General features: G+C 37.7%; 1 protein-coding gene across 6 annotated transcripts in view; it reads right to left on the bottom strand.

Moving 5' to 3' along the window:
• iqsec1b (IQ motif and Sec7 domain ArfGEF 1b) overlaps positions 1-22,833 on the bottom strand; it is a 333,817-nt gene that overhangs the window by 153,408 nt on the left and 157,576 nt on the right. Inside the window, exon 1 of one of the 6 annotated variants that reach the window (XM_049471801.1) lies at positions 19,718-20,463. The exons of the other annotated variants lie outside the window; for them this stretch is intronic. Coding sequence (XP_049327758.1) covers positions 19,718-19,794 — 77 coding nt within the window. The 5' untranslated portion in view covers positions 19,795-20,463. Of the gene's footprint in view, positions 1-19,717; positions 20,464-22,833 lie in introns of those variants that run through there. 6 annotated transcript variants of the gene reach the window in all.

The raw sequence follows: 22,833 nt of genomic DNA, 5'->3' as shown, positions 1-22,833 counted from the left end.
GAGAGGGGGATGGAGAGAGAGGGATGGAGAGAGAGGGGGGGATGGCAATAGAGAGGGATGGAGAGAGGAGAGAGAGAGAGAGAGAGAGAGAGAGAGAGAGAAAGGGATGGAGAGAGAGAAAGAGGGATGGAGAGAGAGAGGGATGGCCAGAGAGAGAGGGATGGCCAGAGAGAGAGGGGGATGGCAATAGAGAGGGATGGAGAGAGAGAGGGATGGAGAGAGAGAGGGATGGCCAGAGAGAGAGGGGGATGGCAATAGAGAGGGATGGAGAGAGAGAGGGATGGAGAGAGAGAGGGGTGGCAAGAGAGAGAGAGAGGGATGGAGAGAGAGAGAGAGGGATGGCAAGAGAGAGAAAGGGATGGAGAGAGAGAGAAGGATGGCAAGAGAGAGAAAGGGATGGAGAGAGAGGGATGGAGAGAGAGAAAGGGATGGAGAGAGGGGGATGGAGAGAGAGAAAGGGATGGAGAGAGGGGGATGGAGAGAGAGAAAGGGATGGAGAGAGAGGGATGGAGAGAGAGAGAAAGGGATGGAGAGAGGGGGATGGAGAGAGAGAAAGGGATGGAGAGAGAGGGATGGAGAGAGAGAGGGATAGAGAGAGGGATGGAGAATGGACTGTTGGTGGGGTGTAAGATAGCGATGAGCATCACATGTACAGCCCACTGTCAGGTTTTTTCTCTCGACCGTTCGGACTGGTTTCTCTCTGTGGCCCAAATCTGTCAAACTAAACCACCAGAACAACAATACCCCCCGCCCCATCACTGCCTTTAGATCTCACACCATCCCACTACACACATCACAGCAGAAACGACAGAACAGACAGAAAGACAGAGAGAGAGAGAGACGGGAGAGCGAGCAGAAGGACAGATGTAAATGCAGACAGAAAGACAGAAATAACGAACAAACAAAAGAAAGAATGACAGGAAAAGACGCAAACTAAAAAAAACAAAACAAGAAATCACACAGTAAAAACAGCTTCTTTATATATAATTATTCAAAGGCCATGTAGCATCTTATGTAGCATAAAGCTAACGTAGCAAACATCAAACAAAAACTCAACACATAAAATATGTATAAAAAACCCTGTTTAAGATGACATCAATATTAAATGGTTTAATATATAACGATAATGATATAATCTCTGAAACATTGGATAAATCCATGAGCCTCACATCACTAGTCGTGTCTATCAATAATAATAATAAAAAAATCATGATTAATCGTGCCTTTTCTTCTTCTTAAGACTAAGCTAATAAAAATAAATAAATATGAAAAAATAAATAAGTGTTAATCACCACAATATTCAGTGATTAATCATGATTAAAATCATAATTAAACATGTTTGAACTCTTTTTCATCTTTGTATTTTTAGGAGAGTAACAAAATAAAGTGTGAATAAATGTTAATGGATGAAACGAATACAAGTCTAGCTCCATATTCCACATTCAACAACTGTGGGGAAAAAAAAAAAACACGCCAGCGGTCGTACGTGTCTGTGTTTGTGGTGAATATAAAGTAAAGTAATTTACTATTTTCTGAACTCAGAAGTACTACAATCATAGTAGTTTAATCATGTTTACGTCACTAAATACATTCATTGTATAGAAGATTAATCATGCATAAACACATTATGTTTACAGTAGTGCTGTTAATGTTAAATATTCAGTAATTGTGGAGGAATTACAGCTTTTGTAACAAAATTTGAAATAATTTTAAATGCAGAAAGAAACTCCTGGGTTTACAGAAAGGTCTTTATCCAGGGAGGAAATGTTCTAAAACACAGTGTAGATTTACTGACAGGAGGTGAAGAGTGTAAGATCATCACGCCCTGATCCTCGCTCTACTGGGAGTGTTGGAATTCCTCTCATGTTTTTGCAAAATGTGAATAAAAAACACTGAATTTCTGCCTCTCTAAACTCAGATACTGAGCGTCCCGCAGCTCTAACGGCTCCAGACCCAGCGAAAACACTGATAAAACTAACACTGATAAAATAACCATCACAAAAAACACATGAAAACACCTCAGAACGAGAGAGGGGAGGAGGAAGCTGTTGGTTTTGGTTGTTAAATTATTATTTTAAAACTGAAAAACAGAAAACAGACCAGACATTTATCTGTTACCTGACTTTTCTTTCAAACGAAAAACACGCAAAGCAGAAAAAATAAGTGGTGTCATTCCCTGACAATGAATTAATATTCAGTAATTAATGCACTGGACAAAAACAGAGTTTTAATGGAAGAAATGAACTCTAGCTCCATATTCCACATTCACAACTTTAAACGGAAATGTGCCATACATTAATCAGCTATTATTACAAAGTAATCTACATTCTGAACTCAGCAGTGACAAAATAACTAATCTTTCTTATGAATATTCATACAAGCAGTTGGAACAAACAAAACCCCGGGGTGGATTTTTACCTTTAACTAGTGTAAACAGAACTGTTCTAAACATCTAAACACCTACCTATCTCAATAGTACTTGGCTGGTGGTGTTTTTCCTCCATAGACTAATTCTAACCATTTGTTTCTTAGCTCTGAATTACTGGGTAAAGTATATAAACACTGATGTGTTATTCGCACGAATAACACAGGAATGAACTGCATGCTGTTCCTAGCGCTGTTAGTTATCTCCTATCTGACGAGGTGGCGTCGCCGCCCGGCTTCAGCTCTGTCTGTGGGCGGTGCCAAGCCGTGGTGGGCGGGGCCATGAATACTACTGTAATTGACGGGTTGATGTAGACACGGTGCTTTTCCTGATCGACTCGTTTTGTTTTTCTGAACATTTTCTTTTACTAGCTGCTGCAGAGAATGAGGAAGAGGAAACAACCTCAGAGAGACTTTATTTCAGAATACAAAACAACAAGAACAAGAGGATTTTAGCGGAAGGAGACCCTTTAATAACCTTACATTTGTTTTATTGTCCAGGCAGGGTTAGTCTGTATTCTCCAAGCCAAAGTAATGATGCCGTATGATGCTGTAGTATTATTGCTACATGTATTTTTGCAATATATCGTCCTCTATCGTTCCCATAACCTCAGAGTGTACATCGCTGTAATATTAGAAAGACTATTACATTCCCCCCTCAGGGAGATTTCCCAGTCTCTTATTAGTTTGTACATACTGTTATTATTTCACTCTGCTCCCCTCTTTAGGGCGGGGTCATCTGTTTTTATACGGCGGGTTTATATATATATGTATCAGACATAAGCGTTTTAAAGCAGCACATGCAGGGTTTCAGAGAGCAGAGCGAGTATTGAAGGCCTCTCGGTGAGTAATGGCTCCATCTGCACAGACTTACTCCACTAACAATGCAGCACATGCCATTATGTAAGCATTACAAACATCATTAAACTTGTAAAATAGCCAGGAGCCACGGAGAGGCAAGTCAAGTGGAAGCTTTTAGAGAGGAAACACACCAAAATGTTCCTTTATTAAATGTGCTGAGGGAAATATCAGCAGGGTTTGGCAGTTTTTGGGGTTTTAAACTGGTCCTAATGACACAAAACTCCACTGAATTATTATTTATTCCTAGACGCCACACTTACTGAATATATTCCATTCAAGAGAACAAGACTGAATCATGCTGCTGTGCTGTTTTATGACCTCTGGAATATAATCAAGAGGAAGATGGATGATCACAAACCATCAAACCACCAAACTGAACTGCTTGAATTTTTACACCAGGAGTAAAGCAGCATAAAGTTATCCAAAAGCAGTGTGTAAGACTGGTGGAGGAGAACATGATGACAAGATGCATGAAATAAAAAACTGTGATTAAAAACCAACCAGGGTTATTCCACCAAATATTGATTTCTGAACTCTTAAAACTTTATGAATATGAACTCGTTTTCCTTGCATTATTATCTTTATTGTTATTTCAGTCATTTCTCATTTTCTGTAAATAAATGCTCTAAATGAGAATATTTTTATTTGTAATTTGGGAGAAATGTTGTCTGTAGTTTATAGAATAAAACAACAATGTTCATTTTACTCAAACATAAACCTATAAATAGCAAAATCAGAGAAACTGATTCAGAAACTGAAGTGCATCAGAGAATAGAATAGAGTATAGAGTATCATAGAATTGAGGGATTCATTCCAGATCAAACCCTGGAAAACGTAAAATGTAAAAAACGTAAATGTAAGGTCAGGCAATCAGAAAAATTTCAAACTTTAAACGTTAAAAGCATCCTCAAATGCAGTCGCCGCCAAAAGCCCATCCAAAACGTTATGATGATTGAACTGGTACTCATCAGGGCCAACCCATTAAAGTTTGGACACATCCTCTCATGTTTAACTTTTTTTCCTCTACATTGTAAACTTGTAGTAACTTAAGTGTTAAACAAACTAAAATACTCTGTGAAGCATTTACATTTAGGTCCTGATGAGTGACAGTTTCATCATAATTGAATAATTTTTCAAGTTCTTTCAAGTCATTTTGTATCTTTACTTAGTTGAGTAGTTCTTGCCATAATATGAATTAAAACAGCGATTCGCAACTGATGGGTCATGATCCAAATGTGGGTCCTGAACAGTTGTTTTTATATATAAAAAAAAAATAATAATAAAATAAAATAAAGTTAATGCTCATCTGATTTTGTACTTGTCTTTTATACTGGGGGGGGGGGGGGAGGAGAGGGAGAGATTCTTACTAATGTTCTCCGAATGCAGAGATTTTAAAATATATATTATTGGGGCTGGAGTAGCATTAGCAGTAGCTGCTAACCACGCTAGCTCCTTTGTCGTTCAGAGGTGAGTATACTGGCCTGTAGTCTGCTGCTAATCCCGGCTAGCACTGCTGGAGTATTAGCAGTATTAGCATTACCGGTTAGCGGTTAGCCACTAATGCTACTGCTCCAACCTTAGTGCTGGAGAAATTCTGGAATCTAAGCTTACTGTAAATAAAAGGAAGAGCTTTACTCTACTTTGTTTATTTAGCTTAGCTTTGGAGACACCCCTGTTCCTTACTAGTGTCACATAATGCAATTATAATTCAATTTGCCTTATTTATGAAAATAGACCACAAAACAGACATTCAAAATATGGTAATCAAATATTCACTATTCACTGTATACCTGTAACTCTACCTCTTCACTACTTTACTTTAACTGATGCTCTCAAACTTTACATTAAGAGACAAGAAATTCAAGTAATTAACTCTTGATGAGTTCAGCACAGCTGTTAACTGAGAGCCTGAATTCCAGGTGATTTTCAGAAGCTTGGTTGGGTGTTCAGATTTATTTTATTGACTGAATCTGGTGTGAGGAGCTAAACCAGCTCAGGGTCACGGTGAGGACAGACGAGTATGTCTCCAGTATGAGACATCATTCAGTGGAGGACGGAGAGCGAGGTCACCATGTCCATCAATTTTAGATGAGTACTGACCAGTGCTGGGTGTGATGCATAAAATATGGGGCGAGACCTGGGGAGGGACGGGGCATCGTCTGGGTGTTGGCGTCTGTTCTGGCTTTAAACTCAGAGGCCATTCGGCACCTTCAGGACGTTCAGGACATTCAAAATATTCAGGATGTTCAGATCTGTAAAGATCCGTTTCAATTGTAAGGAGGTTTGTTGTTTTAATACAGTACCGGATTTTTTGCAACATAAGGCAAAAAATATACTGGATTATAAAGCGCATTTTAAGAGACACTATACGGAACTTCTAATTCAGCAGGTCTCTCCACTGAATTAAGAGCTAAGCTAAGCTAAGTAAACAAAACTGTAATAATAAAAAATATATATTTTAAAGTGGAATGAGTGCTGGATGTTAATCTACACAGATTTCTCTCTTGTAAACTGTTTATTTGGGTGAGTAAAGCGCTTCTGTTTATTCACAGTAAGATAAGATTCCCAAATTTCTCCAGCACTAAGGCTGGAACATTAGCATTAGCGGCTAACTGCTAGTGGTTAGTGGCTAATGCAGCCCGACAGAGCTACACTGAGGAACCCTGAGTGTTCTGGTAAGCCAGGGAGATATTAGCTAGCGGTTCATCACACTTAGCTTGTTTTAACGCGGTAAACACGCAGACTACAGTCTGATATACTCTGAACCTGAACGGCAAAATAGCTAGCACTTAGCATAGTTAGCGGCTAATGCTAAAGTTGCACCAGCCCCTGTGCTGGAGAACTAAACTGAAACTCCTGTATAACTCTGTACTTCAGTGGAGTGTCTTTACGCCTCCTTAATACCTGACTGATAGAATTCATACATAAGGAGCACCGGATTATAAGGAGCTCTGATGATTTTTGGAAACATTTAAGGATTTTAAGTGCACCTTATGGTCCAAAAAATACAGTAAATGTTTCCATTTCTATTGCAACACCAATCTAAACTATTACAGTTATCTATAAAGCTGCAATTTAGCCTTCACTCTCAGCTAAAGTAAAAAAAATGTAATGCAAGAGGTAGTTTGGGAGGGCACTGGGTGATGTATGGGTTTAGGGGCAGTGCAGAATGGAGAGCTGATTGGGCAACATTATAAAGTGTTAAAAGCTTTACTGTCTTGACTTTGGGTTTGGAATAAGTTGCAGGTCTGAAATGCAGGGATGGATGGTCAGTATTTGAATAAATGAAATGTTAAAAACGTTCAGCAGATGAAACATGAAATATCTTGTCTTTTTTTTACTGTCTGCAATCAAATAAAAGCCAAAGAAAATCAGAAGAAAATCAGAAACAGCAGAGACAGCGAGGAATGGTGGATCACTTTGGAAAGTAAACTGAATCTGAAAGGACTGTCGGTACATATTAAACTGTTTAAAGAAGAACTGATATAATAAATTCATATAATGACAACCCCTGAAATAGATCAGATTCCTGGAAAAACAAAGATATGGAGAGATGGGAAATCCATTCATACAGTCGTAAACAATTTCAGCTTCACTAAGTTACAGAACAGATGTGCTTCAGGATCCGAGGAAAACTGGCAGCGGCATAGATATTACATTTATATCTGTTTATTCCCGTTAATGCGTCAAACCTTCAACCTTCAAACAATGGAATAAATACAGAGAAACCAGATCCTGTTATTCTGTGTAAGAAGAAACCAGCTCTGAAATATTAACAGCGGCTAATTACAATACTGGCCCAGAGTCTGAGGGACAAACAGAGGAAAGCTGATATCTGACCTGACAAAGGAAATTTGGATGAAGCTGCTGTTCGGCACGTTTGTCATGAAGGAACCAAATGGCACAAACAACAAAAACAGCTTTTCTTGAAGTTATTTAGCTCATAAATCAATTATTTTAGATTTTTTTGAAAGGCAGGTCTCTCAAATACATTTTAGCATTTGTTTGGAGATATTGCAGTGCAGAAAACTGAAAAGCAAGACAGTTATTACAGGCAGGAACCATAGGGCATCATCTCGCGATACTCAAGATCTCACAAGACAACTCTCTACGATACTAAAAAACAAAGCAAATACCAGGAATTATGGATTAATCTTAGTTTAGGGAGTTTAGAGTGCTTATATTTTAATAGAAATACCCATATTGGACACTAAACACCCATAAAGTATCACAAACAAAAAATATACACTATATTGCAATATCAATATATTGTTCAACCCTTAGGAAGTACTGCCTTTGACTTTGGTGCATTCATCAGTTGCGATATCTGAAAGCCCAAGTCAAAGCTAGAGATCTTTTCCATTGAGCGAAAACAAATAACTGGATAATTGCATCCCAATGACCCAACAGTAAAAAAAAACAAAAAAAAACAGCCGTTCCAAATCCATCAGTCTGAAGACTTGGCCCAAAGACTTGGCTAACTACTTTGTTTAAAGACTTGCCTATACTCTTGGTCCAGAGACTTGAACCAAAGACTTGAACCAAAGACTTGAACCAAAGACTTGAACCAAAGACTTGGACCAAAGACTTGGACCAAAGACTTGCCTATATACTCTTGGACCAGAGACTTGAACCAAAGACTTGGACCAAAGACTTGGACCAAAGACTTGGACCAAAGACTTGGACCAAAGACTTGCCTATATACTGTTGGACCAAAGACTTGGACCAAAGACTTGGACCAAAGACTTGGACCAAAGACTTGCCTATATACTCTTGGACCAAAGACTTGGACCAAAGACTTGGACCAAAGACTTGGACCAAAGACTTGGCTACAGACATGGTATAAAGACTTGGTCTAAAGAACTGGTCCAAATAAATGTTCATATCCTTGGACCAAAGACTTGGCTAAATACTTAGTCCAAAGACTTGGTCTAAAGTCTTGGCTATATACTTAGGATATAGACTTGGTCTAGAGACCTGGTCTAAAGACTTGCTCTAAAAACTTGGATCTAAAAACCTTTATCCAAAGACTTGGCTATATACTTATTTTAAAGACTTGATCTACAGACTTGGTCTGAATCAACTGTTCTAAATTTATTTACTCACCTAGTTTGGATGCTCTGGTATCACTTTTGCGATTGGTCTTCTCAACTCCAGTAGTCCCTTAAGTCCTTTAAAAGGTAGATTTTTTAAACAGGCTTCTTCTTATTCCAATCAAGAACTAACTAAAACTACACAGTCCAAGTTTGCAGGCAGTCGTTGGAAGGGATTGTCCTGAGACACCTCTTTGTAGTTTTTACCTTTTTCTTTTACTTTTAGTAGAATAACTAGGAGTTAAAGAATTTCCTAAACTGTGTCACGTAGTCTGTAGGTGTCCGGCAATCGTCTGCAGTGCGTCTGCTCGAGGGGTCTAAAGCTTAAGACAGCCGGTTTCCTTCGCTCGGATTCTGCGTCCGGAGTCTGGATGCTAAAGCTACTGCACGTCGGGGAGATTCCCCAACAAAAATGAAGGTCAAACACAGGAGTGCAGCTTTCAATAGATCTGGAAAACATCCGAAACCAGCGTCGCTAGTGACGCACTGCAGCCGTCCAGCCGCTCCATAGGAAGCGAAGGAAGTGGAGGATATCTGGGAGATACATTAAGTCCTTAAAATATAAAAAAACACAACAAGAGTGGTTTTAAAGGGCTTCCTCTCCACGCAGAGACGACAACCAGCGAGCCTCCAGGCTGAAGCCAGATCCACACTCAGTAAATTAATCATAGCTCACGCTCCCACAGCTCTGCTGCTTTCAGTGGCCGGATCAGGTTCCTCGGCCTCGACTACTCTTTCATGCCAGCTCTTTTTAAAGAGCCGGAGTATCCAGGGGACGGAGATTCGGAAAACCCGTTTCTTTCAGCTGCTTTTAAAGGGCAAACGACTTCTAACAAAAGACAAGTGGCCTTTAAAAGCTGAAATTTACTACAAATAGCGCCGAGACTAACAGGAAAGGCATTTCCAGAAGCCGGCCCGGTGTTTTCTTTAGCGACGGATGATCGAACGGATCCCTCGTCCCTGGAGAACCGAGACAGACGCCACTCTCTAAAGAACCGCCGTGAAACACGAGGAACCTGAGCTATAAGAAATATATATATTTTTAAAAAAAAAGTCTGAATCTGGAGAATGACTCCTGCCCTCAGGAATGCCTCTCACACATACCCAGGATCTAGCGGCACGCTGCCGGGGGCCGCCGCCGCTTCCAGGAATGCTATAATCAAAGGAGCAGCTGGCTGGTCTAAACAAACACTCGCTGAGCCATTACCATAAACCTTACGGCCTCAGACTGACTGTATGCCAAACCACAAAACCACCAAACCACAAAACCACCAAACCTCTAAACCACCAAACTACCAAACCACCAAAACTTTAAACCACCAAATCTCCAAACCTCTAAACCACCAAACTACCAAACTACCAAACCACCAAACCTCCAAACCTCCAAACCACAAAACCACCAAATCTCCAAACCTCTAAACCACCAAACTACCAAACCATCAAACCACAAAACCACCAAACCACCAAATCTCCAAACCTCTAAACCACCAAACCACAAAACCACCAAACCATCAAACTACCAAACTACCAAACCACCAAACTACCAAAACCTCCAAACCATCAAAAAACAAACAAACAAAAAAACACCAAAATCTCCAAACCACCGAAGTACACAATGAAGCCATCAGCTATAGTGTAGCACTTAAAGACCTGCAGACTCTACAGCAGATCAGTCTGGAGAAGAAGTTCATAACTTTTTTTTTAGTAATATTTTTAGAGTTTGATATTTTAATGTCAAACCAAACAGTACAATACAAAGAAATGCACAAAAACAGAGGAGTGGATATCATTGTGTTTTTATCTAATATATATTTTACACACGTCCTGTAGTAAAACTACATCACTCCATAGCTGCACATAAACCTGATATCATATGAATAGGAATGAATAAAAAAACATGAAGAAGTTTGGACAAAATTCAAAAAGAAAATCATTTACTATCACACTATGTAAGAAACAAGAAAGGTATAGGGGTTTCAGACATTTTAAAATCATTTTTTATGTGAGAAAAGGAGTTCTTTGCATTTCTTTTTTTTTTTTTACCAAGTATGGAGGCACTCAAGGAGAAATTTAGTGTCAAATATCTCATGCTTTTAAAGTATGTGGCAAATCTCTGGGATTTTAAATTATTTTTGAATTAAAATTACATGTGGGCAAAAGGTTTTGTTATCTATGATTCTCTAATAATCTATGTATGTTTAAAGGATGCGTTTGGCTGAATAATTTTGTATGACAGAATATATTTTGGTAACGTTTTTTGGAGCTGATAGCCGTCGGAATATCTAATCATAATGAACCATCATAAGACTGATATCTTTATGTTTTTCAGTCTGAGTAAACACATGATGATTTTTTAAACGTAAAAATAGTAAAACTACATCACTATTCATTTAAAGACATACATCTAATCTGGTCTGAAGAGAGACAGAGACTCCAAACACCAAACCAAAGTTCCAACCCAGGGATTGAGTGTGATGAGTGTGAATTTCCATTGGGTTAAAGGAACGAATCTGAAGAGGAACTGTCTGGGGATGGGAGGTGGACGGAAAATGGAAATGGAAACAGAAAACGTCTGAAAAAGAGAAGCTACAAGACGAGAAGCACTGAAAAGCTTCATATACGACCTCAGCAGATCTACTGCAGGATCTCAGGAGCGTAAGAAGTGCATTTTGAGGAGAAAATAAAGAAATATGGGCTGAAAATCACACAGCTGGATCCTCAGGCGGTAAATTACAGGGCTGAGGATTTATGAGTGGTGACCGGGAGTAAAACGCTCGACTCCAAGCTTTCAGCCACTAATTTTAGCCTGGTCTGGTGGAAGTGGTCAGAATCACTGCGCTATTAAAGCTATGACTCTACTCTTACTCAAACCCACGTGAGGAACGAGTTCAGAGTTTCTGAAGAGACTTTAAACAACAAAAACAACAATTAAACTAATCAATTACTGCTATTACTGATTTCTACTCATTTCCAGCCATTGTACTCGATTCAGTAAACATGAATACACAAAACAAATTCAGTCAAATCAAGTCAATTATTCAAAACAACAGTAATTTGTGTTAATCAGAGAGAAAACAGCTCTGTAAAAATGAAGAGATCACATCAGTTTCTGAATCAGTTTCTCTGATTTAGCTATTTATAGGTTTATGGCAATTTCAATCCTCAATTTCAATTTGGTTTCAACTCCAACATTTACTATGCAATTTCAAGCCTCAAAGTCAAGCCTCAACTTCAATCCTCAAAGTCAATCCTCAACCATTTGTTTTCAACTCCAACTATTATTACACAATTTCAATCAATATGAAGTCCTAATTTCAATCCTCGATGTCTTCTGTACATATTTGTAGTATTGACAATAATAAAGACTTGAATCACAAAAAAGGACACCTGGTTCAACCTCGGACTACAGGTGTTCTTATTGAGACGATCCACGATACTCAACTATACTCTCTCTCAAAAGAAAAACTCAATGTCCTCAATCTCAATCCTCCTTAACCTCAACCTCAATCCTCCCCATGATGATCTCCTACCTTATAGTACGAACTGAGAGGCAGTACTTCCACATCAGGTTCAGCATGGCCAGGGCATTTCTCGCCTGGTTTCTCCGGACAAGTTTTCAGTTTTGACGTCTTAAAAGTCGAACTTCAACTTGCAGGAGCCAAAATCCACAGAGTGTAGGAGAACATGAAGACTGAGGTCTGAGTGTACGAGTCGAGTGTATGAGTTTACAGAGGAGCGTCTCCACCCCCGTCATCATCCAGACCTCTCAAACCTCTCCTTCCCTTCTTCCTTCACTTCACCACAAACATGAGTGAGTTTTCCACTCGTGAGAACCCCCCCCCCCCCTGCTGAGCAGAAGAAGTGGAAAGAAAGACTAAATACACTTATAATCCAGTTCTTCCCCAGTTTTCCTCCAGTTGCAGCTTCTGCAGTTGCTGCTGATGATGAACGTTGTGTTTCCTTTGCTCTGGTTTCACAGCCAAACCAAACTGTTCCTCTTCAGGGAGGAGAAACTCCAGCAGGGATCTGGAATTACCAAGTAAGTCCAGCAGTAATGCGAACACTGGAGAGCAGAACGTATGCATGACTTAGCTTTACGTTTGGTCTGACATACTTATCACCACAAACCACTTATACAGCGATACCTCATCATTATCTAATATTACTGCTGTGCTTCAGTTTAGATCCACCCCAAACTATATCTGGTCATCAATGGTTTAACAGTAGTCCCAACATTCCTCAACTTACTCAAATAAGTACACATACTTCTGGCAATGGAATAACAGCAACCAAGCTGACCAGGCTGTTGAGTCACACTAATTTATTACATTTTCCAAAGCATTGTAACCAATGGATCCATTTCAGTTATTTGCATTAAATTATGGTTCTGAATTGAGGCTATGGTTAAGTTTGAGTTAAGGTTATGGTTCAGTCCTGAGTCAAGGTTACGGTTTGGTCTTAAGTTAAGGATATGATTTGGTTTTGAGTTGAGGCTATGGTTCGCTCTTGAGTTCTCAATGAGTTCTCAATTTCAATTGAGGTTACAGTTCGGTCTTGAGTTGAGGTTACGGTTTGGCCTTGAGTTGAGGTTATGGTTTGGTCTTGTGTTAAGAATATGGTTCAGTCTTGTGTTAAGAATATGGTTCAGTCTTGTGCTAAAATTATGGTTTGGTCTTGAGTTGAGGTTACGGTTCAATCTTGAGTTAAGGTTATGGTTCAGTCCTGAGTTGAGGTTACGGTTTGGTCTTGAGTTAAGGATATGATTTGGTTTCGAGTTGAGGTTATGGTTCGCTCTCGAGTTAAAACTATGGTTCCATCTTGATTTGAGGTTACAGTTCGGTCTTGAGTTGAGGTTACGGTTTTGGCCTTGAGTTGAGGTTATGGTTCGGTCTTGTGTTAAGAATATGGTTCAGTCTTGTGCAAAAATGATGGTTTGGTCTTGAGTTGAGGTTATGGTTGAATCTTGAGTTGAGTTTAAAGTTCGGTCTTGAGTTGAGGTTATGGCTCAATCTTGAGTTGAGGTTATGGTTCAATCTTGAGTTGAGGTTATTTTTTGGTCTTGAGTTGAGGTTACGGTTCAATCTTGAGTTGAGGTCATGGTTCAATCTTAAATTGAGGTTATGGTTCGGTCTTGAGTTGAGGTTATGGTCATGTCTTGAATTGAGGTTACTTTCGGTCTTGTGTTGAGAATATGGTTCGGGCCTTGAGTTGAGGTTATGATTCAGTTTCGAGTTGAGGTTGCAGTCTGATCTCGAGTTGGGGATATGGTTCAATCTTGAGTTGAGGTTATGGTTCAATCTTGAGTTGAGGTAACGGTTTGGCCTTAAGTTGAGAATGTAGCTCGGTCTTGAGCTGAAATTACGGTTCTGCCTTGAGTTGAGGTGATGTTTCGGTCTTGAATTAAGGTTATGATCAGGTCTTAAGTTGAGAATATGGACATAGTTCGGTCTTGTGTTCAGGTTAAGATTGCCAATGTGTCATAAAAAATATCCATATTTGATGCCCCATATTGATAATGTATCGTAAACAAAAATTATACATTGATATATCAATATTTTGTCCAACACTAAGAATCTACAAAGCATCTCAAGCAGACAAACAAACTAAAGTGTTGTAATGGAAAGAAGCATCTCAGAGGTTTTAATCAACTGCATCCTACGCTTTAAAACTTTCCCTCTGAACAAGAAAATTCACTTTTTCCAGTTTTTCTCATTTCAGCCGTTATCATCTGTTTGGGTTTCATTTCCTTTGTGTTTGGGGGAGGTTTGGCAGAGATCTGCATCCAAGAACACGGCCAAGTGTGACCGGACTCCCAGCAGAGCATGAGTTCAGTTCAGCGTCTGAGATACGACACGTGGCCTGATATAATCAGCCTTAATAAGCTTAAAACATCTGGATCTGGCAACATTGTGATGGATTTGTAATGTGGAAGTGTTGAGCTGTGATTCGGGGTGTGTTCGGGTCCAGAGTTCAGTCACTCTGAGGGAAAAAGCCCAGAGGAACATGGCTATGAGATCAGCTTTACGTGGGGTGGAGAAAAAAAAATTAAGATTTTAGAAAACCCCAATAGTTTAGAAGTTCAATCTGCTTTTATATTTTATCTTTATTTTATTAATGAATTTTATTACTGCAGTTCTTCTTCTCCTGTCAGATTAACTCTAATTCTTCTTCTTCTTCTTTAATCATGTTAATCTGAGCTAAAGGCTAAAGCTGCTGTTTCCATGTGGGTCAGCCAGACGTCTTCCTGTAGCAGTTTTTAACTCCAGTTTCTAAGAGTCTTTATTTGAAGGTGTAGAAACAGTACTCACCGCTCTCTGGCTTATGTATCTGTAATTTCTCTAAAGTAAAGACTTTAAAACTACTTTAAATAGATTTTACTGTAGAGTTCTCTACAGTCTTTTTCTAGTTATTATGATGATGAAAGTGTGAATGTGCTGTTAGTGTGTAAGTTTTACATTTTTAGCTAATTTTATCTCCTAAAAATCGTAGCAGTTTATTGCAAAACTTTGTATAATATAAATTCACTGGATTTTGTATTATTTTAGATTATTCGCCTGAATCTGAAGAGCTAAAACAACCAAAAAATACACCCCAATAAAAAAAAAACTTTTGACCTGTAGTGAAAATACTAGTGCATCTCAAAAAAAAAATAGAATTGAAACATTTTTAAACTTTATGTCAGTAATTCAGTTGAAAATGTGAAACTCTTGATATATTATATAGATGTATTAAACACAGAGTGATCTATTTTAAGTGTTTATTTGTACTTTTATTGTTGACAATTTATTATGGTTTACAGCCAATAACAAAAAACACAAAAATGTGTAATCAGTCTCAATTTATTTTTACATATTATACTGTATAAGAGATATAAGAATTGGTACTTTTATCAGTGTGGGCAGTGTGCCAAATCCTGCTGGAAAAAGAAATCCGCATCCAAACCATCACTGATCATCAGTTAATTTTACTTTATTTCATTTGTGAATCAAGGGAGCAGAGTCTGGATGAAGAGTGGAGAGACACACAGTCCAAACTGCTCGAGGTCTAGTGTGAAGTTTCCACCAATCAGTGATGTGGATTTCATTTTCCAGCAGGACTTGGCACATTGCCCACTCTTTTTTTTTTCAGGTTTTCATTGGCTGTAAGCCATAATCATCAAGAATAAAAGAAATACACTCACATTTTCAACTGAATTACTGAAATAAAAATAACTTTTCAATGATATTCTAATATTTTTTGAGATGCAGTATTATATATAAGAAATATACATCTAACAGATAGTTATTAATAAACTGCAATCAAACAGTCTAATAAACTAAAGCTATAAAAGTAAAGCTATGAACGCTCAGTACAGGTTAAAGAGTGAGAATTAAAGCAGGAATTGAAATAAAGGAAGGGAAATATTAGAGGGAACATGTGACCGAGAGAAAGTAATATCGGACACGGCTTCAGGCTGAACATTTCTCCTATTGAAGTTCGGGAGGAACTTCAAACAAACAATGTTCTCGTCCCCCGCGACGCCTTTAATGTTTCATCATGTTGCTCGTGGAGAGGAAAGATCGCCCGAGGCGCAATTCTGAAACTACACCCCCCCCCAAAACTAAATACAAGAACAGAGAAGTGAGAAAGAAGCACAGAAAAGAGAGAGTTCACAGAGCTTCATCACTGTAATAAACTCACCAACGACTCTCCACCAATATATATATATATATATATGTGTATATATATATGTGTGTGTATATGTGTGTGTGTATACAAACATATGCATGCCCAGTCAGCAGTTTTTACGCCTCTCACACAGAGCTTTACTCAGAATCAGAATAATTAACACATTAATGAATATTCGCATAATCAGAGAGCTTCAGTTCTTATATATGCGCACACTGTTTTTTTAAGACCCCTGTTCCTTACTAGTGTCTCATAATGCACCTTATAGTGCAAAAAAATATATAAAAATACAGTATCTACATTCTACTAAAATATATTAATTTTCAATGGGGCATATATGCAGCTGAAACAGGGAACAAAATAGCAAAAAGTGCAAAATAGCAAATTATATTATCAACATTAACATTTTAATATTTTAACATTATAGTCATTATAATATAACATATATTATGTTTTGGGAAGTGGTAGTGGTGGTGCATTATAGGACTCTGTGGGTGTGGCCTAAGCTTTTGTCCCTAATGGCTTTTTACATTTTTTTCTCCATACATTACTTTTACTTTTATACTTTAATTATAAGTTTTGAAACCAGTACTTTTTAAAATACTTTTACTAAAAGAGTAAAAAGCTTCAGTTGATACTTTTTTTTAACTTCTACAGAATGTATTTTTATTTTATTAAACTCTATCATATATACTCTATTCTACCTACAGAGGAATGAATTAATGGATGGAGACACTTTTTAATTTTCTAAATTAAATGTTATGTATAATTTACAGCAGGCCCCGCCCCCTGCTGTCTATCAGTACAGTTATAATAGTACAGTAGATAACTGCACTTAATTTTATTTCCTGAAGTATAATTATGTTGAGATTGGGTAAATCCATTAAATCCCCCGTTATCTGCTCCATATTCATGATCAGATTCAGTGGAGAGGCTCTGATATAAAGGGGCGGAGTCCACTTCAGCCCGATTTCACACTTAACGTGAGTGGCTCAGACAACAGGACCGCTTCCGTATGCTAATGAGCCGAGCGGGTCATTGATATTCGCCTCAGCTGCTTTAAGTGGGCGGCGGCTTCCAGCCTTTTGAAGTTCAGGACTCGGGGAGATGGGGAACACTGAGTGAATACAGGATGGGAGTTAAAAAAAAAATAAAAAACATTATAATCTGCTTTATTTTAATACTAGAGTTTATTATGATTTAGTATTAAGAGGGTTTTTCCATATCGTGCACCATTAATCAATAGTATGGAATAATATCAGTAAAAAACAAACAAAAAGCATTTAAGCAAAAATACACGAGAGGAAGTGAAATAACATGTATTAAAAATATTTAGTGTAGAAATATTTAGTTAATTACTAAATATTTAGTAATAAAAAGATATTTAGTGTATTATCGTGATTATACCACAGTTTCATTATTACTGTTTATTAAAAGATTTTACATTTATAAACACTCTGCCAGTTAAAATAGTTCCAGAGCTGCTCTGTTTGTAGCTGCGCTGTTTGGTTTGTAAGCGCTGCATCGTTGCTAAGCTAAGTTAAGTAAACAGAACATTTTCTTTCTTTAAAAGTCAAACGAGTGCTGGATGTTAATCTACACAGATTTTTCTCCTGAAAACTCTTGCTTATTTGGGTGAGTAAAGTGCTTCTATTTATTTATAGTAAGATTAGATTTCCAGATTTACACTAAGGCTGGGTGCAGCAGCATTAGCATTAGCAGCTAACCGCTAGAAAATGCTGCCTGACAGCACTATACTGAGGAACCCTGAGTGTTCTGGTAAACCAGGATGATATTAGCTAGTGGTTCGTGCCATGTTTGTTCCCAGCTGATATACTCCCCTCTGAATGGTGAAAGAGCTAGCGCTTAGCAATGTGGTTAGCGGATAGTGCTAATACTGCTCCAGTCTCAGTGCTGGAGAAACTTTACTGAATCTCCTGTATAACTCTGTACTTCAGTGGATTGACTTTACTGCTCCTTAATACCTGACTGATAGAATTCATACATAAGGAGCACCGGATTATAAGGAGCTCTGAAGATTTTTTGGGAAAATTAAAGTATTTTAACATACATTTCTATTGAAGTAACATAACAGACAAACACACACACTCACACATGTCTCCTCACACACTCCGTTTGACCTCAGAGCAAAGCAATAGGCCTAAACAAAGGCCGGGCTGAACAATAGAGACGCACCATCCAACAATATGAACTCATGTTGGGTCAGAGAATCACAATAGAGCTGCATTAAATCACCCTGACCTCCGTCGAACCCCAACCACTGACCCCCACATATCTCTGATTTCCTTTTTATAGGTTTATGTTTGAGTAAAATGAACATTGTTGTTTTATTCTATAAACTACAGACAACATTTCTCCCAAATTACAAATAAAAATATTCTCATTTAGAGCATTTATTTACAGAAAATGAGAAATGACTGAAATAACAACAAAAAAGATGCAGAGCTTTCAGACCTCAAATAATGCAAAGAAAACAAGTTCATATTCATAAAGTTTTAAGAGTTCAGAAATAATCAATATTTGGTGGAATAACCCTGGTTTTTAATCACAGTTTTAATTTCATGCATCTTGGCATCATGTTCTCCTCCACCAGTCTTACACACTGCTTTTGGATAACTTTATGCTGCTTTACTCCTGGTGTAAAAATTCAAGTAGTTCAGTTTGGTGGTTTGATGGTTTGTGATCATCCAACTTCCTCTTGATTATATTCCAGAGGTTTTTTTTATCTGGTAAAATTAAAGAAACTCATCATTTTTAAGTGAGTTATAGTAGTGGAGCGCTAAAGTTCAGTAACATAATTGCTGCTTATTAACTTGTTAACTTTAGCGCTTTATTTTATCATCACCTTTAGAAAAGGGGCAGTGATGAAAATATAGCTTTTATTAGCTTTTATTTTATTTTATTTTTCTGTTCCATCTTAAATTCTAAATAATCTCCCTTTTTTTTGCACCATTTAAGGTGGAACAGGAAAGTTAGCAAGCTAGCTACCTACTGAGATGAACGTCTACAGATTGTTTTATGCTTGTATAAATAAAAAGGCCATAAAACATTGAAAATACATAATAAGCTATGGTAATACAGTGGTTATCATAATTATTTTTAACAAGGTAAATGCTGCGAAATGTTGCCAGTGATTCTCATAATCCTCTGTTTGGAGTGTTCCTCTAAAAAATCTTAGTTTAAAAAAACACTTCCTCTAAATTTTCCCTTTATCTAAAAATAATGCAGGCAAATTCTACCATACATTTTTTACACTATCAATAATTATCAACTCAACAATGATTTGCAGTGTTTAAATGCAAAAAAAAAAATAATAATAATTATTGCAACAACATGCAAAAGACAAATACATTCTAAACAAATAAACAAAACAAACAAACAAACAACAGAATAGCTGATTGCACTATTTTTAAATTAATTGAGCTAATCAAACTAATATTTTATATTCAAGCGCATTAAAAAATAAGGCATATCTTCACTTTGTGTCTTGACAGGTGTATTCCACTCACTTTCAAATGGTGCGCACCCAACTCAACACATGCCTGCTGCTTCTGCTCCATTCTGAAGATGCTAAACGCTAATTTAAGCTACAGATTTGTGGACGTCCACCTTCTGCAAGTGTCTAAAAGCCTTCAGGCCCAGTTTCTTACCTCTTGTAGAAGCCGCTGAGGGGCTGGAGGCACCAGAACTGCCAGTAATCCAAACAAAACGTCTTAAACTTCAACATCTTCAGCAGCAAAATCGAGAGACGAGACGGGACTCTAATCGAGGTCTAGAATAGTCATGAAACTTTAAATCCAGATACGGTCATGCAGTATCATCTCAAGATCATCTCAGCATCATCTAAACTATAAATTACACAGTGGAAAGAAGCGCAATCTGGTTTTAACTCATTTTAAACTGGTAAACTGGTTAAATAATCCACACAGATTGGTCTTCAGAGCTTTGGAGAAGAAGCTGAATGAATGGAATGAAGGGAAGATGAAGGAGCATCTTCTGCTGCTCAATGAAGATATGTCAATACAACTGACATACGCATACAATCCAACCAACCAACCAATCAAATCAATCAACTCAACCATCCGTATCAGTCTATACTTTGATGTGCCAAACAAAAAATAAAAGAAAAAAGAAAGAGAAAGAGATAGATCCTTCTTCCAAGCCAACGAAAGAAATTAAATGAAATATATCCATCAAAAAATAAGCTTTTTCTCTATATCTTCAAGCTCAAACCCAATAAAAAAGCTGAAATCTTCTCCTCTCTTCCTATTCTCTCCATTCCTTTCTTCTCCGAGCTCCTGAACGCTGAATTACGGCTCAATCCTATTGTCCCCCGCAGGCTGGAGGACACGGTCCAGATTCATTGTGCTTCTCCAAGGCCAAAAAATGGATCCCCCATCTCCCCCCGTCTCCCCCCGTCTCCCCCCGTCTCCCCCCGTCTCCCCCAGTCTCCCCCAGTCTCCCCCGCACCTCCTTAATAATAGTGATCTGATGGTGAACGTCCCTTGCTGGACGTGTGGACGCTGAGTGGAGCTCATCAGAAGAAGCACATGGTGCTCAGCAGGACGGTCCAAACCAGCCCCCTCACAAGCGCCGAGGCCTGTCGCCCTGGCAACCGAATCCCTCCCCGCCCACACACACAAAAAGATGCTAAACGGGCGATGCTGAGTGGCTGAGCAGTAAAGGGGAGGGGCCAGACAGTGGGAAACCGGGAAACCAGTTAAAGCATGGGTTTATAAATACGGGACAGTATGTAAAGTAAGGTAAAGTTAAATTAAAATTAAAGGGATAGAAATCCAGTCAAAAATGATGATTAACAATTATCTACAAATTATAATATAATATATAATGATAGTCATGATTTGTCTTGAACTTAGAATTTAGAATCTGTTTTAAGGGTATTTTGTTTACTCATATTTGTACAATACATTACTGTGCTACATCATTTTTAATCATTTATACATATATATATATTGGTAATTTTATATATATATATATTGCTAATGTCAAAATAAAACAAAAATCATAAAATTATTAAAATCACTATTTTCCTGAATACAAATCAAACAGTTCATCTCCAAATTTTTAGTTTTGTTATGTTTGTTTAGTTTTTAGAGCTTTATATTTTTAAACCTGCAGAATTTGGGTTGATTTCTAATCGATTGTTACTGATCTGGAATTATTAAGTGGAGTACAGAGAAAATAGGAGCTTCTCCAAGTGTCCTGTAGGAGATTTCAAACCCTCACAAACCCCTTTCAGAGTGTAAATAATTGATTTTACTGCAGAAAAAAGGGATTTAAAGGAACAATCTGTAATAAATGAGAGTGAGTGTGTTAAATGACTCCAATTTTCAAACACTGGATTTTTCACACACACACATATATATACACACACATACCGATTTAATGTCCAAAAGGCTTGTCTTCACTACGCTAGTGGTGGTGGTGGTAAATTACATAGCTTTTTCCTAAGGTTAGCAACCCTTTCTGAAGCTCAGTGATTAGCTAAAATAGCCAATCTGCCAGTTTCTATGGCTGCAGCACACGTTTTTTTCCTACAGTGTTTTGTTCTTTACCTGGCAGCCTGGGGTGTGGAAATTAAACTGTTTTCTTGCATTACTTCTGTGCAATGAGAGGTGAAAGCAAATATTTTATAAAGATTTTAAAATGTACTTATTATCTCTTAAAACTGATGTCTTTGTCTAATCTTGTAATTAATTGGATATAACTTCACTGCCTTTTAAAACTGTGTTTTAAATGTCCTTAAATATTAAAGTACCTTTCTGCAAGTTTTACCTTCAGCTCAAATCTAACTCACCCCATTCAGCCAATCAAGGACTTCTAAAGGTAGTAATTAATTGGATCAGGTGAGGTGGATTAAGGTTGGATTAAAAGTCTGCAGGAAGTTGCTTTCCAGGAACAATGTTGTAGATGAGTTGATTAGACAGTGATGGTACTCAGATATTTAGTATTTAAATACAATTTATTAATTAAGTAATCTTATTTAACATTGTATTTTTATTTGCTGAGGTATAGAAGTAATGAAAAACAAATACTTTGTTACTTAAGTAGAAATGTAGCTTATCTCTACTAATTATTTTACATTTTCACACAATTATCTGAACTTTCTCCTCCTTACATTTTAAAAACAGCCTCGTTACTCCTATTACATTTCAGCTCGTTTTCATTCCAGCTTCTATGAATGGATTTACTTTTCACTCTTTTCACCACTGTTAGAGTGTGTGTGTGTGTGTGTGTGTGTGTGTGTGTGAGGGCATGAGAGGGAGCACTGAGGCACTGTAGTGCCTAGCATAGTGATTAGTAACACACACACACACACACACACACACACACACACACACACACACACACACACACACTTAACGATTGCTTAATGTTGGTAAAGGACACATTCTGTTTTTATTCTAATAAGGGTGGGGCGATATGGCCAGGAGTAAAGCAGCATAAAGTTATCCAAAAGCAGTGTGTAAGACTGGTGGAGGAGAACATGATGCCAAGATGCATGAAATTAAAACTGTGATTAAAAACCAACCAGGATTATTCCACCAAATATTGATTATTTCTGAACTCTTAAAACTTTATTTTGTTATTTCAGTCATTTCTCATTTTCTGTAAATAAATGCTCTAAATGATGATAGAGTCAGAAAGTCAGATAATACAGAGGATGAAGAAGAAAAAGATGATAAAATGAGAAAGATTAAATAAAACAGAGAAAGAAGGAAGGAGAAAACAAAAAAAAGGAACC

The sequence above is a fragment of the Astyanax mexicanus genome, chromosome 24 (genome assembly GCF_023375975.1).
Source record: "Astyanax mexicanus isolate ESR-SI-001 chromosome 24, AstMex3_surface, whole genome shotgun sequence".
Taxonomy (NCBI): domain Eukaryota; kingdom Metazoa; phylum Chordata; class Actinopteri; order Characiformes; family Acestrorhamphidae; genus Astyanax; species Astyanax mexicanus.
The sequence above is the reverse complement of the archived record's forward strand: the minus strand, read 5'-3'. Positions and strand labels throughout refer to the sequence as shown.